General features: G+C 34.7%; 1 protein-coding gene and 1 pseudogene across 2 annotated transcripts; one reads left to right on the top strand and one right to left on the bottom strand.

The window, feature by feature from the left end:
• Positions 1 to 125: 125 nt before the first annotated feature.
• Positions 126 to 2,833, bottom strand: LOC121785521 (WEB family protein At3g02930, chloroplastic-like). 2 transcript variants are annotated; one of them, XM_042183976.1, is made up of 3 exons: positions 2,643 to 2,833; positions 2,289 to 2,436; positions 126 to 1,855 (listed from the first exon to the last, which is right to left on the bottom strand). In XM_042183976.1, the coding sequence occupies exons 1-3, from the start codon at positions 2,660 to 2,662 to the stop codon at positions 242 to 244; spliced, it is 1,782 nt and encodes a 593-aa protein (XP_042039910.1). In that variant the 5' UTR covers positions 2,663 to 2,833; the 3' UTR covers positions 126 to 241. The 2 variants fall into 2 exon arrangements, with proteins under 2 accessions (XP_042039910.1, XP_042039911.1); XM_042183977.1 differs by lacking the exons at positions 2,289 to 2,436; positions 2,643 to 2,833 and adding an exon at positions 1,950 to 2,250.
• Positions 2,834 to 10,074: 7,241 nt separating this feature from the next.
• LOC121783309 lies at positions 10,075 to 16,409 on the top strand (annotated as a pseudogene).
• Positions 16,410 to 22,609: the final 6,200 nt, after the last annotated feature.

Raw genomic sequence — 22,609 nt, 5'->3', positions numbered from 1 at the left:
GAGACTCTTAATTTTCATCATCATCTAAATGTAGACAAACTATCATTGCAATCAAACAATTTTTTTTTTTGTCACGATTCAATCTTTGCTTATTTCATAGTATTATATCTCGTTTAAACAACCTGTTTAAAATCATCGCCCCAATCTATACATATAATGATGAAGGAATGAATGTGATTTCCATGTTTACAACAAATGATGAATCAAAAATAAGCAAACACTTAATTCCTCTATGCCAACATCAGACTTGGCTAGGTTGCTGCGTTTGCGTAGGTGTGGTCTTCTGGTCAATCGATGGCTCCTTCCTATGGAAACTATTCCTTATAGTCAAAAGCCCCCCGACTCGTTGGAACATCGTCTTCGACCGTCTTGGCCCGTGCTCGTGCTCGTGCTGCTTATCCCCCTCCCCATCCGCCTCGTCATGCTCGTCCCCGAGCGGGGAGGAAGTCGAAGTCGACTTGGTCGACTTGAGCCTAAAGAACGTCGCCTTAGGCGTCCTCGCCTCCGTCTTTGGCGTTTCGACACTCGTGTCGAAGATGGACCCCCTGAGTGCCTCGGCCTTCTCAGGGTCTTCGTCTTCGTCCTCGTCCCCATCCTCGGCCTCGTTAATAAACTGCACCTCATCCATATCGAAGCTATACTTCCTATCCTCGCCCTCGTTCCCGTCGTGCCCGCTGTCCGTGAACATGACGAAGCCGATCTCGTCCTTGTCGTCGATCTTGATATCCGCGGAGGCCAGCGTCAGCATCTGCTTGAGCTGCTTCACGTGCTCCTGCGCGGCCGCCTTGCTGATCCGGAGGCGCTCGTTCTCCTGCGAGGTGAAGTGCAGCGCCTCCTCCTTCTCCGCGAGGCAGTCTTTTAAGAGGGAGTTCTCGTCCCTCACGAGCCCGGACGCGGCCTTGGCCGCGTTCGACTCGTTTATCGCCTGCTTGAGTATGTCCTGAAGCTTGTACGTCTCCTCCTGGGCCGAACGAGTCATATTCTCCGCGGCCTTGAGTGACTCCGCGCTCTTGTGGCTCTCGATCTGCGCGAGAGCGCGCTCCTCCTCCGCGCGCTTGATGCAACTCATGAACCCGATCTCCTTAGCGTTCCACGCTAAGAGCGTCTCCTCTGTTTCCGCGCGGAGACGCTCGGCCGCGGCCTTCGCTTCCGCCAACTCTTCCTTCATCCGCTCCACCTCCGCCTCCTTCGCAATCAGCTCCATTTTCGCCTTATTCGACTCCGTCGCCACCTCCTTCAACGCCATCGCAAGATCCTCCATCGCTTTCGAGCTTTTATCTTCCCCCTCCATGGAAAACTTCCACTCCCCCTTCAACACCTCCATCTCATCCGCCAAGCTCTCGGCCTTCGACACAGCCCTCGTCTCGGCCTCCTGCGCCTTCAACAGCTTCGATTTCAAATCCCGAACCTCCTCGTTGTCGGTCGCCTCTTTCCCAATCCGGTGGCAGAGATCCTCGAGCCCGTCGATCTTCTCGTGCAACGACGCGATCTCGATCTTGGACTCCTCGAGCTCGAACATGGCGGAGTCGAGCTGCCTGGCCATGCTCGACTCCGCCATGGTCTTCCGCTCGAGCTCCCGCTCCAATTCTTGGGCCTTCGACTCCTCCCGCAGCTCGCGGAGCTCCTTCATGAGCTGCCCGAGCGAGGCGTCCTTGTCCGCCTCGCCCTGGCGCATACGGCCGAGCTCGGCCTCCAAATTCGCCATCTTCCGGTCCTTCGCCTTGCTTTCGTCGCGGGCGGAGGCGACCGTTTTCTTCAAGCTCTCCACCTCCATCAACAGCTCCTCACTCTCACTATCTTCCATCTCCCTCATCGGCTGCTGCTGCAATGAGATGTTTCCTCTCACACCATGTTTCTACATTCCAAAACCAAAAAAAAAACCTCTTAGACTTAAACATTTCTTTTCTATTTATCATAGATTAATTGTTGGAAAAATCATGAAAACCTACTCAAATTTGATCCGTTCCACAATTTTAAAACTCGGCTAGAAAAAACATGAAATTTGCCACCACACCAGAATTTTAGGTGAAATTATATCTGATATGGCAACCACTAAATAATACCACTACGCGTCATTGTGTCAGTAAGTTAGACGATGTTCGTTTGTTAAAGAATGTCAACAATATAAGGAGTGAGATTTTTTCTCCGTGTAATAAATGCAAACAAATCCAAACTTAATGTTTTTCCGTCTGCTTTCTAAAATTGCCGGGATGCACCTAAATTCGACAAAATTCCATGATTTTTCCGGCAATTTATCTACGTAAGCAATTATGCGTGTGTGATTATACCTCGGATAAATTCGAAACGGATTTGAGTGCTCTATTATCAATCTGTGCTGCGATTGCATCTCCTCTGCATAGCTTCGATGAGAAGATGGATTTCGAAAATATCAATGAATGTCGACCACTCTTTTGTCCGAAATCAACCGATGCTGACCTGTTTTTTTCTCTCACAAGAATCACAATAATTCTATGTGAAAAGGATCATTCGACGAAACCGAATAAAAGATTCAAACTGAATTTTTTTGATAATATTAAGAATAATCCGAGAAATTCTCTTGATCACACACCACATTATATATGAATTGCCAAAAAAAAGACAAAAATATAGCGCCGGCGTACAAGAAAGACTGCGGAAAGTACCTCGATCTTGAACGTGACATTTCTCTGAAATTTCAGCGGCAGATAATTCTCGTTTTTCTATCTTTAGTAATCAACGAAAACACATCATATTTTTTTTCTTCTCGAAGTGAAGATGAGCAAATTAATTGATTATGAAGAAAATTGACTTATGCCAGAAGTGGGAGATTTTGGAAATTGAGTTTTAACGTGGATTTGAATGGGAATGCGAATCTGAATTCATGGGATCAAATAATTGAATTTATTTAATCTTGGTAGATTTTTCGAAGTTTGACATTGTCGTATGACCGCCCGACACGATGTCGTGAATTGTGCTTTACTATTTGTTAGAATGTGGAAATTAATTAGGCGAGGAGATTAAGGCCATCTTGATTATATTAATATAAAATTTTGGATAATTGATGAAAAAATTAATATTAATATATTTTGTCATTTTATAAAGTTGAGGGATTTACCGTAATGTGACCTAGTAATTCTTTTTGATTTACATTTGATTTCGTGGAATATTCATTGATAGTCTGAATTACTAGTAGCTTGTAGATCCAAATTCCAAGATGTGTATATGCGCAATAGTTTAATTTCGTCACAGAATATGAGATGTATTTTTATCTACACGTGTAAGAGAGCAGGACATACATTAGGCTATAATAAAATTATTTTTTAAAAAATAAATTAGAATATAGAAATAAAATTTCTTCATTATGAACGGATGAAATATAAAAAAATGTAAATAAGAATGGATCTTATGTAGAAATCAACATAAAAAGACGATAGGCAAAAGTAGCTTTAAAAGATTATTTCATCCATCTCATATTATTCGAGCTAGCTTTTTTGGCATGTGATTTAAAAAATACTACTAATACTATTATGAATTTATATGTGTCGTGTGAAATCATTTGATGAGCCTTGTTAATTAGATGGTGCAGTTTATTCACATTTTTATTACTAGTTGGTAATTTATGGCATAAAAATGGTAAATATTTATTGAATACTCTAGATTAAATAGGTTATCTGAATACGGAGTATTTTAAATTCGGTTTATATACTCGAGTTTGCCACTCTAAATAAATATCTCGTTGGTATTAATAACAAATACAATATTAAAAATTTAAAACACTGTCACTGCCTTTATAATTTGCAGATAAATAATTTCTTTATCTTACTAAAACAGAAAAATAACATATAGTAGTAAAAATAATTCAAGGCATTAAAAGACAGATAGTTACAATTTAGTTTAACAAAGCATAAAAATAAAATAAATATATTCAAACCTCACTAAAGATTATATATGTTCTGGAATAACATAATTAGGATCAAGACCATCAAAATCCTATTTCAAAATTTGCAGCTGCAAATAATTCCATGATGTCCTTAACCTGTTGGAAAGCCAAAAAACTAAGTTTTCATTAATATTTGTGAAAAATATTGAGTTATCCATACATCAAAACTATTTTCTTCATCTCTTTATAAATAACTAGTATCACACCCGTGCTATGCACGGTCCATTTTATTTTCTTCCAATTATGAAATATTTTGTTTAAATTATAAACAATTGTGAATTTAACTTTTAAATTATAATAAATATAATGAATTACTAATTATAGTTAATCTGAATGAAAATTTATTTAATTATTGAGAATCAAGAAGCGGAAAAAAATAAAAATGAAACCTTCAAACAACATAATTAATCTCATTAATTAATTAATAATGAGAATGTAGAAAATTCAAAATATATTTATGTATGGTGCATATTAAACACTATTTATCATAATTATGAAATTAAATTAAAGTGTACATATCAATTTTAGAAAGATTATAATTATACTAAAAATAAATAAATTATTAGTATTAAATAATTAATACTGAGATTATCAAATAGATAATTTTATAGTATTAAATTAAATATTTGAAATTAGATTATTGCCACTATAATATTCATTATAGTTTTTTAACTATCCTCAATCATCTTTCAAAACATTCATTTCATTGCAATATAGTGATCCTATACACTAAAAGCCCAAACCTTGAAACCTAAATTCTAAACCCTTTACTTTAAAATATACTCATCATGACCAACAAATGAGCCAAATATCAATAAAATTCTTTCTCCGTCTCAGTTCAATTTTACTTTGTTGATCACTTATTTTATTTTGAGGGTTTTAGATTTGTATTTGATATCTTACCCTGGGTCTGGCCACTTGATAATCCTCACTGATAGTAGAGGGTTATAGCTAATGTCGTGATTGGGATCTCTATTAGTGAAATGGCTTTCTAAATGTTAGGTTTTTTGAAAATTAGAAAAAAAAAATATAAGTAGTATTGAAATGTACAAACCATACCTAATAAATAGAAGTTCATTCTAGCGTCAAGATAAATGAGTTTTGCAGCGGCGTTGCTTCATCCCCAATTCCCAAATCTCTCTTCCTTCACCCATTCCCCTTTATTCTCCACCATCGTTCGTCCGTTCCTCTTAAATTTTTAGTTTGAGAATGTGTATGTATGAGCTCGTTTATATATTGTTGGATGGTGATATGAATGCATTTAATTGTCTCTTGGATTCAAATGTGCAAGACTCTTGTCATTCCATTCATAATTAAGAGTCTCTTGAATTCAAATATACAAACTCTTCCTATTGTCATAATTAAGAACGACATTACGTGTTCCACGTAAATCCCTTTCACATAACGTTTTTAATTTTTTATTTCAGTTTTCGTGTTAGAATGAGAACAGTCTCATTTCTTGATTAATGCATTCAAGTATGAAACTGCCGATTAAAAATTTAGTGCATGAAAAAAAATATTTTTTTAATCTCATCAAATGTAATGTAATGTTAATTGAACTAAATATGTATATGAAAACTTACGGCATTTAAATGTAAATTCATTAATAGATTTAGTTCTAATTAAATTATATTTTTAATCTAAATGGCATTATTGCAAATAAAACAAAAATGAAATAAAACAAACACAGTCGTGGACTGCAATGAGGAGAGTATATCAAGTCTATGCACTAATGAAAAATACCTTTAACAAACATTTACATTTCTATACTACAAAAACACAAATAATATTTTTTAACAAAATAGTTAATCCACGACTTATAATATTCAAAACATCAAAATTATTACCATTAAAAAAAATACATTTTGAAACAGCTATAATTGATTAATGATAATCACCTTTATTGTTAACTTATGTATTTTCAATATCAATTGGGAACGTTTTAATCCACTGTAGTCATTGACAGATGTATAGTACAAATACATTGAAAACATACATTATCAATATTGAAAATTAATGGAGTTCGCTAAAAAAAAGTTAAAAGATATACAGTGAAAATGAGATTACGGTCTTCTTTAATACCATAAAAGTAATATCGCCACAGATAAATAAATTATCAACATTTACGCTAATAATCTTAAAGAATATTAGTGTTATATGAATATTATGACTCACATTGTATTTAAAATGGAACATAAAATGGTAGAAATTTATTTTCATTATAATAATGTACATAATTAGACATTATTTATGGAATTAAATAGTTATTCACACTAATTCTAGACGATGACGAAATGATACATATTGAAATAATAAAAAATGAAATCATGAAATCTAGAAATTGAGCAAACATTACATGAAAACTCCAAAAAAATAAAATTGTTGCATATTATAATCAACAGTAATAATATTGCTCAAGAATCTATACTAATTCTAGGATTATTCGTAAACTATAGGGAATCAATAGATGCCTGAAACTCTCTAATCTCCACTCTTCTTGAATCTTCCGCCCCTTCATCCCTTACTCTTTGGTCTCTACTCTTCTCAAATCTTCCATCTCTGAACATCTCACTTTCCGAACCATCCCACTACAGCACATCTAAAATTGTGATTGACGAAATTTGTTGGGTGAATAAGTATTTATAGAGAGATCTAATCTGCTAACATTATTACATTAATTACCGTTCCTTTTGCATTTATCATTTTTTATTACATTTTACGTGTAGCTGATTGGAATATATTGGAATATGAATAGTCTAGCCTAATCTTTTATGCAAGTTTGCAGTTGTTCTCAATAAAGCAGATTTTCTTTTTCTTATTTTTACGATAGAATTGTACACAAATATGTATAATTATATTTTATTCAAAAAGTTTGATCACTCATAAATATTTTTTTTTTATATCAAATCAGTTGTGCCACCCAAATAATTAAATCTTAAATCCTCCTTGCCACCTCAGTCAATAATAATTAATAATTAAATCCTAAACCCTCCTTTCTACCTCAGTCAATAATAATTATGGAGTAAAGTATATATGATAAATAATCAGTAATAATTGTATGAAGTAACGCATATGTGAGTAACTAATATTGAATGAAATTTTACCATATATCCTAAACGCATGATTGGGATTATTAAATTTTTACATCGTGGATTATTAAGATGTAACGCATGTATGAGTACTACATATGAATATATAAATTTGAATTAATTAGAATAACACCTGAAGCTTATAAAATATTTAAATTTATGCCCAAAACTCCCCTTTTATATTAGTATAGATGTAGCTGAATTAAGGTGTTGATTTTAAATATAGCATACGTAAAAAATAGGCAATGATTCACATGCCAATTAAATGTTCATTAAAATCTGCCGGCTTAAAAGGATAGTATTTAAATTCATTATTTTCAATTTAAAACCGATTAGTGATGAGTGAAGTAGTTCAAAAGACTCATATAGTGACTTTGCTTTTAGTTTTACACCAACATGAGATATTTATTTGTTTCATTTGCTAGCATAGCCCCTTAAATCTTTTTTATTAGAGGGATTAGACTTTTTTGTGACAGATTGGAACAACCATCTACCCATTTTAAGTGAAACATTTATAATTTATCACGTAATTGTATGTAACATTGTTTTTTAGTAAAGAAATAAAATAAAAAGAGGAAAAAAAGTAGAGAGAATGATATTTTTATATTTAGAAATATGATTTTACGTGAACATAGTCTTTTAAGCTGAAATAGTTACAACTAAATTGCCATCCGTTTCAATAATAAAAGCAAACGTGTTTTGAAACAAAATAATCAACAAAATAAGCAATATAACACCATTTTCATAATTCATGACCAATGACTCCTAGTCCTACTATTAATAAGATCATATAAATTATTAAACGATTAATATCAAATCATACGTTGAATAATCTCATTGAGTCAATCCTATCAATAAGTGTAATTAAATGCATATGATAACAGTACTATTTCATTTTGAATTTTTCCCTTTAAAACAAAAAAATTTGGATTAATTTATATTAAAAGTTAAAAACTGGTGATTATACTATTATTTAATATTCTATTGTCCACAATCAATATTACTATTGTTTTTCAGTTTAAGTTGCTTATAAAATTAATTCATTTATATTTTTTATAACATGGTACACCATTTTCTTCTCTATATCTCTATCTCCTACCTTATCTCGATCTCTTTTATTTATTCAACTTTAATTAATAATATTCCATCCATTTTTTTCTTTAATGTGCTTTATTAATTTTATATTCAAACTAGTGTTATCCAACACAAAAATTATTGATAGTGTCAGTAGATAAAGGTCGTCAGTGCAATAATACCTTATTGAAATTGTCTTATCATATACTCCCTTGCTGAAAATGTCAATATAAGTAAATACCATAGGATTTCTTAACTGAATTTTTCAATATACCACAATTTCGTGCAGGTTGAATCGTTATCGGATCAACCAGGTAACGACCCAACTAAGCCTAATCTGAACCCGAACCTAAACAACTCGATACACTATGGTTTGACACGACAAGAACATGATTTACACGATTAAACCTTTTTTACGCGATAATCTTGATTTACACAATTGAAACCTGATTTACACAAACTTAGTGAATAAAATTAAATTATAAGTATTTAACAAAAATAAAAATAAATAAAATAATAATATTATTCTTTAACAGGTTTCCAAACCCAATCCATCCAACTTGAACCCAACAAGAAATTATCAAATTCTTAACAGGTCAAACTGAAACGACACAAACTCAATAAGGCTTGACTCAAACCATTTAATTTTGAGCGTGTTCGTGTCAGATTTTCATGTCGTGTAAAAAATTAACGGCCATACCGAAATCCAATACATCGTATTATCAGGATATATCACTACAACGGTATACCTCGATATACCAAATGCATACCGTTATCGTGCCACAAGATTTCGGTAGAATATCATATTGTAGAGAAAATCATTGTATATCAAAATTTTGATATTTTCAATTTTTATTCAATATGATAAGTGCAGTATATCAATATTCTAATGTACCCCCTCCATCCCACAATAAGAGTCTTGTTTTGTCATTTCGGTCCGTCCCACAATAAGAGTCCATATTCCACTAACTTATTCAACTCACCTTTCTTTACATTTTTTAAAACCGTGTCATAACTAAATAGAACTCATATTCCGGGACGGATTCAACTCACCTTTCTTTACATTTTTTAAAACCGTGTCATAAGGCTATCCACAATGGCGCCTAGCGCACCGCCTAGCCGAGCGCCGGCGCTAGGCGGTCGCTAGGCGAACCATTGCAGCCTCCGAAAACCGCCGAGCGATTTTTCAGAATTAAAAATCGCCTAGCGCTAGGCGGTTGCCGGGCGCTGGGCGATCCGCTAGGCGCCATTGCAGCGTCGGGATCGCCCAGCGCATCGCCCAGCGGTTTTTTTTTTTTTTAAATTGTCCCGACACTATATATACGCGATTTGCACTTCATTTTCATTCGCACCACTTGTATTAACGAGTACTCTCTCTATCTAAATTTCTATACAAGATAAACACCGAGAAATGTACCTTTTTAATGTAATTTTTTTATTAATGTACTTTTTTAAAATTTTAGTACTTTTTTTAATTTATTGTACTTTTTTTAATTTTTTGTATTTTTTTAAAGTAAAATAGTATTATTAATGTTTCCCGTATATGTCTCGTAAATTAAATTCCGTATATTGTGTTATTTAGTGATGTGGCTATTGATGTGGCTGGGCTATTTATGATATGGCTGGGCTATGGCTGGGCTATTTCTGATGTGACAGGAGGATTTTTAGTATTGATGACGTGGCAGGAGGAGTTTGTGGCTGGGCTATGGCTGGGCTATTGCTGGGCTATGGCTGGGCTATTGCTGGGCTATTGCCACTGTGGATACCCTAACTAAATAGGACTCATATTTCGGGACGGAGGGAGTATGTTCCACTCTTAGTGGACTGATGGGAGGGGAGGTAGTATAATTTTTTTAAGAAAAATGTATATGAATATTTATGTGGGCTAAAATCTGTAAATTGGGTCGGCCCATTAACAATTTAAAAGAAAGAGTCACATAAAGGGTGCAATTATAATTTACCACGTTGAAAAATCGAGCTTTGTTGATGGTATATCAGCATTGCAAAAGGGGAAATTTGACTGGGGTTTCTTCAACAACACTTTCCTCCTCCCAATTCCGAATAATTTAACGAAATCAAATGAAGAAATCCCAGAAATTTCACCTTTAATCGCAGATCGAGTGTTCGAATTCATCAGTAAAGACAAAAAAAAATTCATCATCATTTTGGAGGGAAGAATTTGAAAGATGTGGGTGTTTTATTTGATCTCGCTGCCATTAACCCTAGGTATGGTGGTTTTGACTGTCAAGTACTTCTCCGGTCCAGACGTGCCTCGATACGTGTTCTTCACCGTGGGATACACTTGGTTTTGCTCGATTGCCGTGATCGTCCTTGTTCCCGCCGACATTTGGACGGTAAATTGCAGTTCATTTCTCTGAATTATTAGTTTTTTACAGCTTAATCGAATGAATTACGCGCGCATACGCTGATCCATGACTCCACGTGCCCTGTAATATGGTTTAATCAGTTGATTTGAGCTAGATTTTAGTTATTTTGTATGATCCGGAGCTGAATCCTTCTTATTGAGCTTTGTTATGTTGGCATTGTTTGTTCGGATGCTGGTTGATATGATGGTGTAGAAGGTTCTGTAATTCGAGAAGGATCGTATTTCATATGGCAATCTGTTTTTTTGTCATTCCACGAAATGCATTTGAAAATCATCGCTGTTATTGAGTAAACTATGCCTATGCGCTATTAGTTATGAGTTGATGTGTATCATTCCCTTATAATCCCTTATTAAGCATAGAAATTTATGCGAAATTTTGATTGCGGAGCTTATTATTTTTCTGTTTCTTTCCCTCCAGACTATAGTTGGAAATGGTAGTGGTAATGCAGCCATCTCTTTCTTTTGGAGTTGGTCATATTGGAGTACCTTTCTACTGACATGGTATGCCTTTTTGGATGCTTTTCACCATTGTACAGCTTAAATGTTAATCTGTTTCTTCTCAATAGTCAATATGAAGAAACATGAGAACTTTTCAATCATTGTAAATTTGGTTTTGATTTCTTATATATAGAAATGTTCACTGGCCGCTTGATGATATATAAATATATAATTCAACTGTTTTCTAATATTTTCATTATTTGGAGTACATTTAGACAAACATTATGCAGCTATTTAATTTTGAGGTCTGATGATTGTAAGTCCAAAAGTTTGTTTATGTACAGTTTATCCTTCCAATGAAGGATGAAGAAAAAAAGTGTTGGTTGTCTAAGTCTATACTCTATAAAGGAAACCTGTGATTTTCTTTCATCTCCAAGATTCTCCTCCCTGTTGGTTCCTTAAAATGATCTTTTACACAAATATGCTTAAGATGACTACTGAATTCATGTGAGATGCTTTCCTCTAAAATCACATGAAGAACATTACTGTATTGTTTGATTTATTCTTATTTGATTTATGTCTTGTTTGATTTATTCTTATTAGTAAGTTCCAGTCATACGTATTGCTGGAAGCAAACATGTGTAGTCTTAGCTAAACAGTTGTTTATATTGAGCGTGTAATTGAGTTATGTATTGACTATTGAGTACCATCAACATTTTATTCTTATGAAACATCGTTTAGAAAGAAGGAAAGCTGGATTAGTTATTGCCAAGTATTAGTTGATAATTTTTTTATCTGTATATGCCAAAGACTCTTTATAGGTTGCAACATAACACAAATCAATTTCTTAGAGTTCTATGCTTATAATCTTTTGCTGTCCTTGCTGGGTGCTCATTTTGTATGTTTCGATGGATATATATCTTAAGATAATTATTCTATGTTTCCTCCCTGAGCAGGCTAGCTGTGCCTCTCATACAGGGTTATGAAGATGCTGGGGACTTTAATATGATAGAAAGGCTGAAGACTAGCATACATGTAAACTTAATCTTCTATTTAATCGTGGGATCCATTGGTCTTTTGGGGCTTATTCTCGTCATTACTATGCACAAAGATTGGTTCGTTCTCGTCTCTTGGTTCAATCTATTTCTTCTTTCGTTTTTTTAATTTGTTGAATAGTTAGCATTAGTCTTTTAAACCAGAATTTTGGAATTGACTGAAAATGTCTCGTGTTCTGGTCATCTGTTTTCCATTGGTTTCTTGGAATCGAGTTGGTGGTTCCATACCTTATGGTGCATAAGTTTCAATATTAAATATGTACAATATGATATGGTATGGATACCTTGAGTGCATAAATATTAAATAATGCTATTCAGATAAATATAACATGTAACATAAAAAAATGTTAAATATCATGTAAATTTTCAGAAAGTAATTATTAATCTTGTGTGAGTCGTCATGACAAATCATCAAACACCAACTGCATCAGTGGTTCTCAGTCTGAAACTCATAACTAAATGCTTTTTATGGTAATTAGGGTATACTAATGGACTGATCATGACACTAGAATTAGGGTATACTAATGGACTGAGCATGACACTAGAATAGATCGCTAAATCGATTAACTCTAACATGGTATTTTGGTATCTGTTTCAAAATCCTTGATCTTTTTTCACGGGCAGGCTTGATGGAAGAGGTATATTGGGTTGGGCAATGGCCTGCTCAAACACATTTGGACTTGTGACTGGTGCATTTCTTCTTGGTTTTGGGTTGAGTGAGATTCCAAGAACTATTTGGAGAAATGCTGACTGGACAGCCCGTCACAAGTTTCTCTCACACAAGATAGCCAAAACAGCTGTAAAACTTGATGATGCACATAAAGAGTTATCAAATGCAATTGTGGTTAGTATCACTAAACACTCGTGCATAAATTTATAAACTTTATTCTTGTGGGAACATTTACCTGTACTTTTGTACTTGGATTGAATAGGTTGCTCAGGCTACTTCAAAACAAATGACCAAGCGTGATCCGCTAAGACCTTGTATGGATGTTATTGACAATATGTTAGTGCAGATGGTACATTTTTCTTACACAGCTTCCACCGTAACACCATTTCATAATAATATTTTTATAGGAAGTTTAATTTAATATGTATCTGCAGTTCAAGGAAGATCCTTCCTTCAAGCCACAGGGGGGTCAGCTGGGAGAAAATGACATGGACTATGATACTGATGAGAAATCAATGGCTACACTTAGGCGCCATCTTCGGGCAGCACGAGAAGAGTATTACCGATGCAAAAGGTACCTCTATCTTTGCAGGATGTTATGTAAATTTATGACATGGTTCTGCAGTGTGCTGTGCATTTTAATTTATTTCTACTGCTCTCTAATTGACTGACTATTTCTCATTTTCATATCAAAGAGTTCTTTTTAGCTGTCATAGTTTGTCTGAAGTCTGAACACCACCCTCTTCAAGATTGTTCTTATGATAGAATCTGCGGATTTAGTTATTAGTCCATGTGTCTGGAATATAGATGCTCCAATACATGACAGTATAAGTGAGAGTTTGTGTACCCCACCTTTTCATTACTGGCCTAGAAATCATTTTCATACTGTTGCCTAAATCGAGAAAATACTATAAGAAAAAGAATTTCCACCTTAAAAATGCTTCCTTTAAGACGTCTAGTTCTTATCTACTCCCTTAATCTTTTACGTGATTGTACTTATCACTTCTCATGTATTAGTGCCTCAAAGATACTTATTTTATTTACTAGGAGTCTAGGATTATACCTTTGATGTGGTTATCATATGTAGGTTAATGTTGAATATTAACTAGTTAAACACTACATGTTCTGATATGTTGCTTTATTTACAGTGAGTACCTGAGTTATGTAACGGAGGCTCTTGAGTTAGAGGACACAATAAAGAATTATGAAAGGCGCAGTATGACTGGATGGTTCGTACATTCCTCTTCCTAATTCTGGGCTGATATGATGAACCAAAAGAACTTCATTCTGTTGCTTCTGTTTTGAAATAAACACAAGGATGGACAAGTATACTTGATGTGGCAACTAAGTTTCCCTTTGAGCTGATTCTGATCCTAAAGTCATCTGTAATTGGCTAGCATAGATGCATAATCTCATGTTTTCATTTCCTATTTCTTGTTCATATAAGGTTGATGTGTGGAATTTTTATATAACACAGGAAGTTTATCTCAAGCTTCAGAATGGAACGCACTGGTAAAATTGGGTCCTTCCTCGACATGGCCGGTAATATTTGTTCTTTTGCCACTTTCATCGAGTCATGAAGTACAATATGTTAAGCTAGGTTCCTAAGAACTTGATCATTGTTTGCCTTCTTGCTCCCCCAGAACTCGTATGGCGTTGTATCTTACGGAAGCAATTGGAAAGAATTTTGGCTGTCATTCTTGGTTGCATGTCAGTTGCCATACTACTGGCTGAGGCTACTATGCTAGCTAGTGGAGTTGATTTGTCTCTGTTTTCTCTTCTTATAAAATATGTGGGAGATCAAGAGGTTCTGGTGCAGGTATGTAGTCAGACTACTTTTCCAAGGTTCATCAAAGATTATAGTTATTGTTTTGAAATTTGAATCAAATTGTTCAAACATCATGAGAATGTGACAGCCTAATGTTATCTGATGCTGGGGCTGTAATTATTGTTGGCACAAACTATTACCTGAAAACTAACAAATTTACCATTTGAATTACATGATAGTGATAAGTGGTGCATACAGTTGTATGTAATAATCAATTCAATTTCTTTCGTGCAGGTCTTTGCATTTGTTCCCCTAATGTACATGTGTCTTTGCACATATTACTCATTGTTCAAAGTTGGAAGGCTAATGTTTTACTCATTGACACCCAGACAAACGAGTGCTGTTAGCTTGTTAATGATATGCTCGTATGTTTCTATCATGCATTTATAGCATGCTTCATTTCGTGTTTCTACTCTTCCGTGCAGTTAACTGTTGATTTCTTGATCTGCCTGCCAGGTTGGTAGCTCGCTATGCGCCTCCAATTTCATATAATTTTCTTAATCTCATCAGTCTCGGGAAGGGCAAGACAACATTTTTTGAGCGGGTGAAATTTTTATCATATGTTTTGTCTACATAAGTTAACCTGTATCCTGCTTAATTCTTTTTGCTCTTCATAAGTAGATTTATACTTTGGTAATGTTTACTCGGTTTTAATGTTGTTTAACATCCTTCAAGCAATAGTATCTGATGACTGCAAAGATATATAACACGTTTCATTTTGGCTGAAAAATGATGCAGCGGATGGGAACAATTGATGATGCTGTACCTTTCTTTGGGACTGGATTTAACGAAGTATACCCTCTTATTATGGTTATCTATACTATTTTGGTCGCAAGCAACTTCTTTGACCGGATCATCAGCTTCTTTGGAAATTGGAAGATTTTTAGACTTCTTGTAAAAGAATCGGATGATGTGGATGGGTTCGATCCATCTGGTTTGCTTATACTGCAGAAAGGTAATATACTACTTGTCAGTGCCTGTAGATAGCTTCATGTACTTTACATTCCAATTTTTAAATAGTACAGTTTCATCACTTCGTGTAATTCACTTGTATATATACGCTTTCGCAGAAAGAACCTGGCTTGAACAAGGACGAACAGTTGGTGAACATGTTATTCCATTGGCTCGAAATTTTAATGACTCAAGCTTGGATCTTGAAACTGGCAGCCATAACAACGTATGTTCATCTTTTACTTGTGTCGTTGGTTCACTTGTTCATAATTTTGATGCTAAAAAATCGATGGCAATTATTTCAGGACCATACTCTTGAATTGAAGGCGACATCCGAGTTCAGCAAGGAGGGAAGTTCGTCAAGGACGTCAAGGAAAAATGAAACACAGAAATATTCTGGCAGCAAAGAAGCAATAAGCACCAAGTATGCTGCCTTGAGAGAACAAAGCAAATCAGGTTCCAGCAACAACCCAGTCGAGAGTATCACCTCTGCGAAAGTCTCGTTGCTCGACCCTGCCAACTCTCAGCCTTCTAACAGCAGCGCGCCGTCTGGTTTAGCTACAAAGTGGGCGCGCCTTCAAGGCCAACATAGAAACTAAAAAGTTTATGCCTCTGCGTCAGTCACAAGAACCAAGCCACATGATGTTATCCCGCAATTCGTCCTCCTCTGATAACCTAGACGAGATATTTCAGAGATTGAAACGGCCCGCTGAAGATGGAGTTCGGTCCAATGATTATGATGATGATGACGACCATGAAATCGAACCATCAAAGCCCAATAGGTAACGCGCACCACTATATGACTCTCGGCATTGTTATAAATACACCATATACAGCACAAGCAAGGCCAACGAATGTACAGATACTTTGGAAGGGGTTCTTAACCCATTTTTGGCAGTATTATTGTTGCAACCCCCCAAAAATTCTTAATGTACCACTAATGTTGTATGTCACATTACATTGTTGGTTTTATCAATAGTCTCAGTTGATGTTTTTTTATATTCTGTATACTATTTCATATTTCTGGATTGCTTCTTTTCTGGCGAGTAGAGTGTGTTTGTACTTCATTAATTTCTCATTTGTGGATGATTTGGAAAGTAGAAAATATAGTATTTATAACCTGAAACATTTGGTGAAATACATTTTTATAAAGAGTAAAGGTCAATTTTGATCCTAAACATACGACTAAAATACGAATTTGGTCCAAAACATTCACTTTTTGAAAAACGGGTCCATAACAAATGAACTTCGTATCAATCTGGTATTTTTTTACAGTGCCGTTAATTTACGACGGTCAATTAGTGTTTTATTGATTGGATTAGGCCTAATTAATTTGTTAAAAAAATCAAATTTTCTTATTTCAAATTTCATTAAAAAATTTATCAAACAAAAAGAAAAATAGTGCGACTTTTGGTCTCCACCAAATCAAACCAACTGATTTCTTTTCTCTCTTCTCTCTTCTCTCTTCTCTCTTGTCGTTCTCGACGACAAACCCTAAATCCGCCATTCGATTCCAAAATCGAGTAAATGTTGTTGGAGATGAGTTGTCGCCGAATCCTTACTTCCGGTCCAGCATGCGGACTTGTCGGAGCCTGATTCTGACGGTTTGATTTCTCCTCCTCTGAAGCAAATGGAAGAAGTCCGTCGCTGAATTCGCCGAACCCTAGTTTCAACGCTCGATGTACGTAGTCATCTTGATCATCATCTAATTAAAAATAAAAAATAGAAAATGAGCATTACAATTAGATTGTTTAGAACACGCTCGATGTACGTAGTCATCTTGATCATCATCCCCGACGCTGTCTTGGCCTCGGCTAGCGCAAGCAATTTCCTGTGGGTCCAAGCCTCAATTCAAGGGGAGGATATCCCAATGACCGTCGGCACCAAAGCAGCAACAAACTCCTTAGGGTTTAGGTAACCCACTCTGGCAGTGTCCTTCAACCACCGGACTAGAGCAATGAGGATAAACACAAACACCAGAAACAGAGCAGAATGACCACCCCATCTCGCTATTCGATAGTGCATGATTCTACAATTCGAAGCATCCAGAGCTTTCACCGCTAACTCACTGGCGCGAGTGATCGGTGGTACCAAAACGGCAAGGACTGTCCTGGACCGAACTGCGTCTTTGACGCCATGTAGGGCAGTGGCTGTTTCGATTGCGGCTCTTGTGCAGCTTCGCCAGATGTCGCCGAACATCCCCCTTCTTTCCTCAAGGATACTCTCTGCCCTGGTAATCATTGCACAAAACAGCCCTTCACTCCTTTCGATGTCCTCCTCCTCCCGGAGGATCCGGCTCATATGGTTGGGGTCATCCAGCCTGAGGTACCGCTCAAACGCATCAGCAATTTCTGCAAACAAACAAACAAAAAAAATGTATTATAACACATTGAACAAACAACAAGCATATACCTCTGCCTCAATTAGAATAATAATAAATAAACTTGATTTTGTAATAGAAATATCTAGATATTATACAATTATCTAGATATTTTATAGAATTCTCTAGATATTAGTAGGTATTAAAATAACTAAAAATTTTACGTGAATTCTCTAGATTATAGATATTTAAGAAAATATCTATATTTTCATAGAGAAAGAGAAATTGAAAATGAGTTTAGGAGGTGAAAAAGACAATTTAGGGACTATGGATTGTTGGATTTTGTCCATCTGACTTGAAATTCGCACGATGCTTGAAATATGATCGATTATAACTGCTGATGCGTTAGGATGCGAATTTCAAGCACCGTGCGAATTTCAAGTACCGTGCGAATTTTAAGCACCGTGCGAATTTTTATATTTTTATAGAGAAAAATATAGATATTTAGAATATAAAAGAATTAAGTGGAGAATTTTAGAATGAGTTTAGGAGGTGAAAAAGACAATTTAGGGACTATGGATTGTTGGATTTTGTTCATCTGACTTGAAATTTGCACGGTGCTTGAAATTTGATCGATTATAACTGCTGATGCGTTACAATGCGAATTTCAAGCAGCGTGCGAATTTCAAGCACCGTGCGAATTTCAAATCAGAATGTTTTGGTCCAATATTAACATTTTTCGTTAAATTTAACGGTCAAACATGTTTATTCTGCAAATATTGTTATAAACATACCATATATAGCACAAGCAAAGCCAATGAAATGTACAAATACTTTGAAAGAGGTTCTTAACCCATTTTTGGCAGTATTATTGTTGCAACCCCAAAAAATTTTCTTAATATACCACTAATGTCGTATATGTCACATTACATTGTTAGTTTTATCAATAGTCTCATTGATGCTTTTCTAATTTTCTGCATATTTCATATTTTTGGATTGCTTCCTTTCTGACAAATAGAGTGATTTTATGTCATTAATTTTCTCATATGTGAATGATTTGGAAAGTAGGGGTACTAAATATATTTATAACCTGGAAGGCTGGAACATTTGGTGAAATACATTTTTATAAATTCATATACCTCTCTTTCCAAATGTATATGACTAAGGTGTTATTGAAAATACAAAGATCAAATTCATCCAAATCAGAGCTTGTTCTAAGTTGATGTCCATTGGTTTTAGATAGAATATTTACTTTGTTGTTATGTTCATTTTATTACTTTCTGTTGTTTATACTATGAATTGCTTTTGTAATGCTATCTTGTCATTTTTTGGCTTAGTGTTTTGTGTTGCATCAAAAAAGTCCAAATCATGAAAATAAGAGAGTTTTGAGAATATTATACTCCCTCCGTCCCTTAAAAATAGACAACATTTAAATCGACACGAGTTGTAATGCATGCTTAAGATTCTTCACGGTATAATATATTGCTACGACAAATTTCCTTATAAATTCCTAATTCCTAATTCTTTTACAAATATATCAATAAAATCATGGATTAAGGCTACGGCTTAAGCCACAGCCAAAGCTGCAAACTACAAACATAATCTGCAGCCTGATAATAAATCTTTAAAAAAGTCCTAAAAAGAAAAAGAAATGTCTTTCTTTTTATACTGAAAATTAACTCTCTTTTATTCATCACAGTAACGTTTTTCCGTTGCATATCATTAGGTGGTGACAAAAATTACAGACAAAGTCTTGCATTTGAACCCCTTCTAGAGAATGTATTTATATTTTCCTCTAAATTTCTATCAACATCAATACTAGAACATTTTACCTTTAAAAATGATTATTATCCCTTTCAACTAGAATATTGAGTGTATTATTTATATACTTATATAAAGATCTTTCCAAGTGTCATTAGTCATTATTGACTTACAATCTCATATGGGTTTCATCTTTTATTTGAATAGTCCTTATTTTGGGGATGGGAAAGAAAAGTACCAAAAAATACTTCCATGATTTAGTCAATGTTTGAATGATCCTCCACACATCCAATTTCTAGCTTTGAGCATTTTTATGCTTATTGAAAAAAAATTCCCTCAGTATATATAATTAGTCCTGAAATGAAAAAAAACACCATCCGCCTATTTCTTTTTTGTTTTTTGTTTTTTTTGTTTTGTGTAGTAGGTTTCTCAGTTAATTTATCTTGTTTTTTTGTGCAGAGTTCTTATCATTCTTGGGTTCAATTTTTCCAGCTTTGTAGGTCAAACTCAGCTGTCAATCACCATCAACATAAAATTCAAGTGTTAATTGCACATTAAATTTACAAATTAATTTCTATATAGGATACTATTTTTGTAATTGACTCAAAGATAGTGACAATTATTGCAATTATTTAACTCCATGTATTGATAAATGTTGTTCATATCCAATAAAGTTACAATTGATGCCATATAAGATGTGTGATCAAAGTTTATTAGAGAAACTATAACCTAAAGACAAAAAACCCCTCAAGACACAAGAAGTTGATTAGGGGCCGAGCCTTGTTAAAACCTTTTCAGCGAAAATCCAATGAGAAAAGCATCGGTACAAGAAAAAAGAGTACTCGTTTACCACTTTAATAAACGAAAATCAAAAGATAAAGCTAAATGAACGAAAAGAACAGACGCGAGAAAACACGAATCGGGAGTGTGTGAAAAAAATCAAGAGGAAGCAGAAGCTCCTCACGAGGGCAGAGTCCCTACCATGCATTATTCAGGTCGAAAAATAGTAAGTAGTGACATGAGTCGAAGTGTGGCTTTCATCTTTTGGTATCCCATATTTTTCAATATTTTGGGGAAGTTTTTCAAAGTAAAATGTCCCCACCATGAAGTTGAAGAAAAAGTTGAAAGTGAGAGGAATAATTATACTCCCTCCGACCCGCACTACTCGCACCTTTCCTTTTGGGCATGGAGATTAAGGAATGAGTGATAGACAAAGTCAACAATTACGGCTGTAGGTATAAATTGTTACTAAAAATGGAAATAGTGCAAATAACTTGGGACGCCCAGAAAGGAAATAAGTGCAAGTAGTGCGGGACGGAGGGAGTATATAAAAATATTTGTACATAGAGTTGTGATTATTCAAGAATTACTTATTACTATACCATAACTGAGACCGAATAGCGATCCTTGAATGTAAATATTTAGGACATCCGAAATAAAATTACATTCAAAGATTTAAAGCTCAATTGAAAGTTTGAGAAGAAGACTTTTTGACATCTTGGTACTTGGGTTGAGGTTGGTGTCCAGACTTCTTTTTTCCAAGACAATTAACCTGGGGTCGTGATTGTCTTCTATCCTAATGTGATTTCTTGCTTTCCTCAACTGCTTTATTGTGGTTATGTTTGGTTTTGTCTTTTGGTGAAGGTATCCCTTGATGTGCTTTGCTTTGCGTCCTTTTTTTTTTTATAAAAGTCAAAGCTCGATTTGCTTTGCTTTGCGTCCTTGCTGGTGAGTTGTTGCTCTTTATTTGTTTCGTATCGATATTGATCTGTCGAATCTATATCCGAGATGTTATGTATTCGAGACTGAGCTCGTAGCAGTTTGGTGATTTGTAGCATTTTTGCTAGTTATTAAAAAAAATGTAAAACAATACTACTGTAATTTATATTTGATGTGAGTCATGTGACTATTATGACTAAAAAGAAAACCTAAGATGATAACTATAAGAGGTTGTTTAGATGCCTAGACCATATCTCTATATGCCTCTTATCGTTAATTCTACTTTAAGATCATCTTCCACACCACATACTTGTCTAAATCACACTACTTTTTCCTTAATTAATCACGAATTAATTAGCTCACCACTTTCTCTATCACCATGAAATATTCAACATTATTTGTCATGATCAAGCAGACATTTAATGGATTAAATTAATATAATAAATTCATGGGAGTTTACTAGAAAATAGAAATCTTCAACTTTTAATTGAAACATCTCTTTCTCGAAATACATAAAAAAAAATGGAAGCTCAAATCTAATAGTAAATGCTTTAGCAAATGTTAGACTTATATTAACTAGATTTAATTAAAAATATCAAATATCAATAATAACCAAAAAATAAGCATTTTTAATCAAAACATTTCTGTATATATATCTCTATTCATGCAACTAACACACTTTGTTAATCAAGGTTTCTCTATTCATGCAACCAAAAAAGCTACTATTACATTGCTCGCTAATCTTTTGTTCCGATCATATCGTTGTATATAAAAACTAGTGCAATTTACAAAATCTTGGTACACATAGAAATGCCCATACTGAATCATCAGACAAAGTATATTCAATTATAGAAGTATAAAATGTTATCTTGTGTTATAATTTTACTAGTGTCAAAGCTATAATTTGTAGACTTATATGTAAGATATTCGTGTGAAATAGAGCTTCCTTTCCAAACGTGTCCTATGTGATTGAGATTCGTCTTGTGATCTCATAATTTAAAATTAGTAGTACAAAGGAATAATATTGATTAAATACATATCCAATACGATCCGCACAGGACGCCAACCTATTAGCCACACGATCATATTTGTGTCTGTGCTGTCACGACACAAATACAACGCCAAACCCAAACCAAAACCCGATGACACCAAAATCGAAACCATAGTCAGCACCGAGACTAGTAAATTGGCCAATCATCATCGCTTTTGAACTTTGTTGCTGACTAACGCACATTTAAATTCTCCAAAAAATCATCGATCGACGCAGTTTAGGACATTGATTTAGTGTTTATTTGCCTATGTGGAGTTTCTTCTTCCTTGCTTTCTCTTGTTGATCATCCATTATGATGTGATTTGTGGAGTAACTCATCAACTTTTAATTCCAAAATGGCCCACTTAG

This window comes from Salvia splendens, chromosome 21 (assembly GCF_004379255.2).
Source record: "Salvia splendens isolate huo1 chromosome 21, SspV2, whole genome shotgun sequence".
NCBI classification, from domain to species: domain Eukaryota; kingdom Viridiplantae; phylum Streptophyta; class Magnoliopsida; order Lamiales; family Lamiaceae; genus Salvia; species Salvia splendens.
Note: the sequence above shows the minus strand (reverse complement) of the source record. Positions and strands in the feature narration are given on the sequence as shown.

Coding starts and splice junctions, on each gene's coding strand:
- LOC121785521 (XM_042183976.1), bottom strand. CDS start 2,662: ATGTCACGTTCAAGATCGAG. Junction 2,437..2,642: donor ATGTCACGTTCAAGATCGAG/GTACTTTCCGCA, acceptor AGAAAAAAACAG/GTCAGCATCGGTTGATTTCG. Junction 1,856..2,288: donor CCGTTTCGAATTTATCCGAG/GTATAATCACAC, acceptor TTTGGAATGTAG/AAACATGGTGTGAGAGGAAA.